The 3494-nt window shown below is 35.9% G+C and overlaps 1 protein-coding gene across 4 annotated transcripts in view; it reads left to right on the top strand.

Moving 5' to 3' along the window:
• Positions 1-2633, top strand: part of pklr (pyruvate kinase L/R) — a 16399-nt gene extending 13766 nt beyond the window's left edge. For all 4 annotated transcript variants that reach the window (XM_017415618.3, XM_017415615.3, XM_017415617.3 and 1 more), the window contains exons 10-12: positions 898-964; positions 1909-2023; positions 2114-2633. In XM_017415618.3, coding sequence (XP_017271107.1) covers positions 898-964; positions 1909-2023; positions 2114-2220 — 289 coding nt within the window. In that variant the 3' untranslated portion in view covers positions 2221-2633. The remainder of the gene's footprint in view (positions 1-897; positions 965-1908; positions 2024-2113) is intronic.
• Positions 2634-3494: the final 861 nt, after the last annotated feature.

Raw genomic sequence — 3494 nt, 5'->3', positions numbered from 1 at the left:
TATATATATATATATATATATATATGTATGTGTGTGTATATATATATGTATGTGTGTGTATATATATGTATATATATGTATGTGTGTATGTATGTATGTATATATATGTATATATGTATGTGTGTATATATGTATATATATGTATGTGTGTATGTATGTATGTATATATATGTATATATGTATGTGTGTATATATGTATATATATGTATGTGTGTATGTATGTATGTATATATATGTATATATGTATGTGTGTATATGTATGTATGTATATATATGTATATATGTATGTGTGTATATATGTATATATATGTATGTGTGTATGTATGTATGTATATATATGTATATATGTATGTGTGTATATGTATGTATGTATGTATATGTATATGTATGTGTGTATATGTATGTATGTATGTATATGTATATATGTATGTATGTATGTATATGTATATGTATGTATGTATATGTATATATGTATGTGTGTATATGTATGTATGTATATGTATATGTATGTGTGTATATGTATGTATGTATGTATATGTATATATGTATGTGTGTATATGTATGTATGTATGTATATGTATATATGTATGTGTGTATATGTATGTATGTATATGTATGTATGTGTGTATGTATGTATGTATATATATGTATATATGTATGTGTGTATATGTATATATGTATGTATATGTATGTGTATGTGTGTGTATACACACACCATAGGAAGAGTTTGCTAAGGAAGCCAAACAGAAGAATTTTAATGGCGGGAAAATTAGGTTTAGATTGTGAGCTTCTTCCAAATTCACAATAGATATGGTTTCAACGTTGAGCCTTCGTTGACTTAACGTTTGATTCAAGACATGAAGAATTAAATCCTCCACTCTTCTGTCATCTTTCCAGGTCGGCGCATCTCCTGTCCAGGTACCGCCCTCGCTGTCCAATCATCGGGGTCACCAGAAGCCCTCAGGTACAGTCGGCTTCCGCTGACTATTCATGTTTGTCCTAAAACAGTTGAGCTTTTGTCTTGTTTTTTTTTTGTTTTTTAATGCAACATATTGGTTGATGAGCCATGCTTCCAACACTGAACAATGTGTGAAGCGGTCATTATTTACTCTGTCTGTCGTTGTAGAGGCTGACAGTGTTGTCAGAGCCGAATCACTGGGCAGGAAGTTCTCTACGAGGTTTTTGATCTGAGACCAAATGTGTTTCAAGCCGTTTAGAACGAGGTCTGTGAGTCTTTAGAAAAAACGAGTATCCTGCGTATTTCAGCAGTACTGTAATCTAAGAGATAACAGGAAGACAGGAATGTTGTGGAGCAAAAACAGGAGAGAAGTTCACGAGTCGAAACGTTACAAATCCAGGACTACTGTAGCGATTTGACACCAACAATAGTTCACATAGTTGAACTTTTTGCACCAACTGTTCTCCAATTTACATCAATTTCATCGCCAATTAGAAATTTGTCTTTTCTTTTTTTTTTAAACCAGGTTATTGTTATCTGCTTTACGGACTGTCGTTTGAACATTTTAGGCAGTTTATGCCATCAGATTAATGCAGATTTCATTTTAATAAGATCCTATGTAGGGTTGGAGGTCAATTTCAGATAAGTGTACCTGAATGGTTTGCACAACAAACCAACACTGGGACAATGTCAGGCCAAAAGGTTCATCATTATCTCCGTGAGAAGCCTCGTGCATTATTCATGATGTGTTTAAAAACTGAAGGTTATGGAACCGAATGAGTTGCACAAGTTAAAATCTTTAAGAACCACAGGATTAGATAAACCTCATCTTGACCAGCGTCACAGTCTTCGTGGATCTATGTTTCTTATAGATCCACTCCATTAAATTTCTAAATTTAGTCCTAAAAACAGTAATCTTACATTAATGGACCCCATGTGGTTTTGTTCAGGTGGCCCGTCAGGCCCAGCTGTTGAGAGGAGTCTTCCCCGCTCTCTTCCACCCTCTGCCTGCTCCCGTTTGGGCCGACGACGTCGACAGCAGAGTCAACTTTGGGATGGAAATAGGTTGGCGTGCTCCGCTCGTGTCGTTCACCTATAAAAATAAGCCCTTCTTTCATTTATTCTCACCTGCTGTTTCTCTGTCCGACACTACAGGGAAAGCCAGAGGGTTTTTCAAGTCGGGCGACATGGTGATTGTGGTGACGGGCTGGATCCCGGGGTCCGGTCACACCAACATCATGAGGGCGGTGAACGTCCCGTAAACGCCGGAGTCCTCCGGACCCTGAAGCTGAAGCCTTCTGCCTCCGATCATTAATGAATGAGAGGAAAACCTGAGAATCTGTCACCATCCTGGGTTCTTTCTGTTCTGTTTTGTTGCATTCATCAGCCTTTACTGTTTGTACTCCTGCCCATTTATTTGTTTATTCCTCATGGTTTTGGTGTTTTTGTCAGCTTTTTGTTTTGGTGTTTGATTAAAGTCCTTGTGAAAGTCTGCATCCCCGGATTCTGATTACAACAAGTCTCGTCAGAGCGATAAACTCTCTGAAAGAGGCAGGAGCATCAAAGCAGCAGCATCTCCAGGTTTCCTTTGAGGAAGGCGGCTGCTGGAGCTTGTTGAAGTTCTGTTTATTAAACGTAATGACTCCTTCAAATAAAACTTGAACCATTAACTCTGTTTGTCTTCCTTTTATTGTCAGGGGGATTCCTCACTAACCGAACCATCCAGCTGCTTCTTCTCCTAGAAGTGAATTGTTTCCTTTTTAGTTTTTTTTTTTTTTTTTCTTCTGCAGGTTGTTTAAAATCAAACTTCTTCTTTCTGCTATTTTAACTATTGATCAGTAACCATATGCCATGGTTTGGTATTAGTTTTATGCTCCTTTCAGCTGCAGTACTGCTAATTGTATTTTTTAGCTACATCTTTGCTTATTTTAGCCTCTAGCTTCTGGTGCGCTAAATTCAGCTTTTAGCTACTCTTGCTAATTTTTATCTTTTAGCTGCAACTTTGATAATTTTAGCTTTTAGTTTCTGATATGCTAATTTAAGATTTTAATTCCAGTTTTTGTTTTTATTTGTTTCTCTTTTGCTGATTATAGTTCTTAACCACTGTTTTGTTAATTTATACAGTTTTTGTGGATTTTAGTTTCTATTCCTATTAATAACTTTCATTCTTTAGCAGATTTCAGTAAAGTCAGTGAGCTCCTAGAATTTATTCTGCATTTTCACAAAAATACATTTCTCTATCTCCCCTTTCTTGTCTTCAGTGTCTCAATGTTGCACACTTTTTGAGCAGCACTGGGGGACACAAATTATTCATATTTATCTCTATAGTACTGTGCAAAGTTTTAGGCTGGTGTGCAAAAAAAAAAAAAAATGCAGTGAAATAAAAAAATAGTTTAAGAAACATGAATGCTAATTGGTTGTTTTATCAATTAAATAAATCCAACGTGTGATAACAGATGAGAAATCTAAATGACATTAATATTTGGTATGAACACATTCAGAGGAGCAGCTGTAGCTCGGTGGGTTTATAATCCCG

This window comes from Kryptolebias marmoratus, linkage group LG16, assembly GCF_001649575.2.
Source record: "Kryptolebias marmoratus isolate JLee-2015 linkage group LG16, ASM164957v2, whole genome shotgun sequence".
Taxonomy (NCBI): domain Eukaryota; kingdom Metazoa; phylum Chordata; class Actinopteri; order Cyprinodontiformes; family Rivulidae; genus Kryptolebias; species Kryptolebias marmoratus.
Note: the sequence above shows the minus strand (reverse complement) of the source record. Positions and strands in the feature narration are given on the sequence as shown.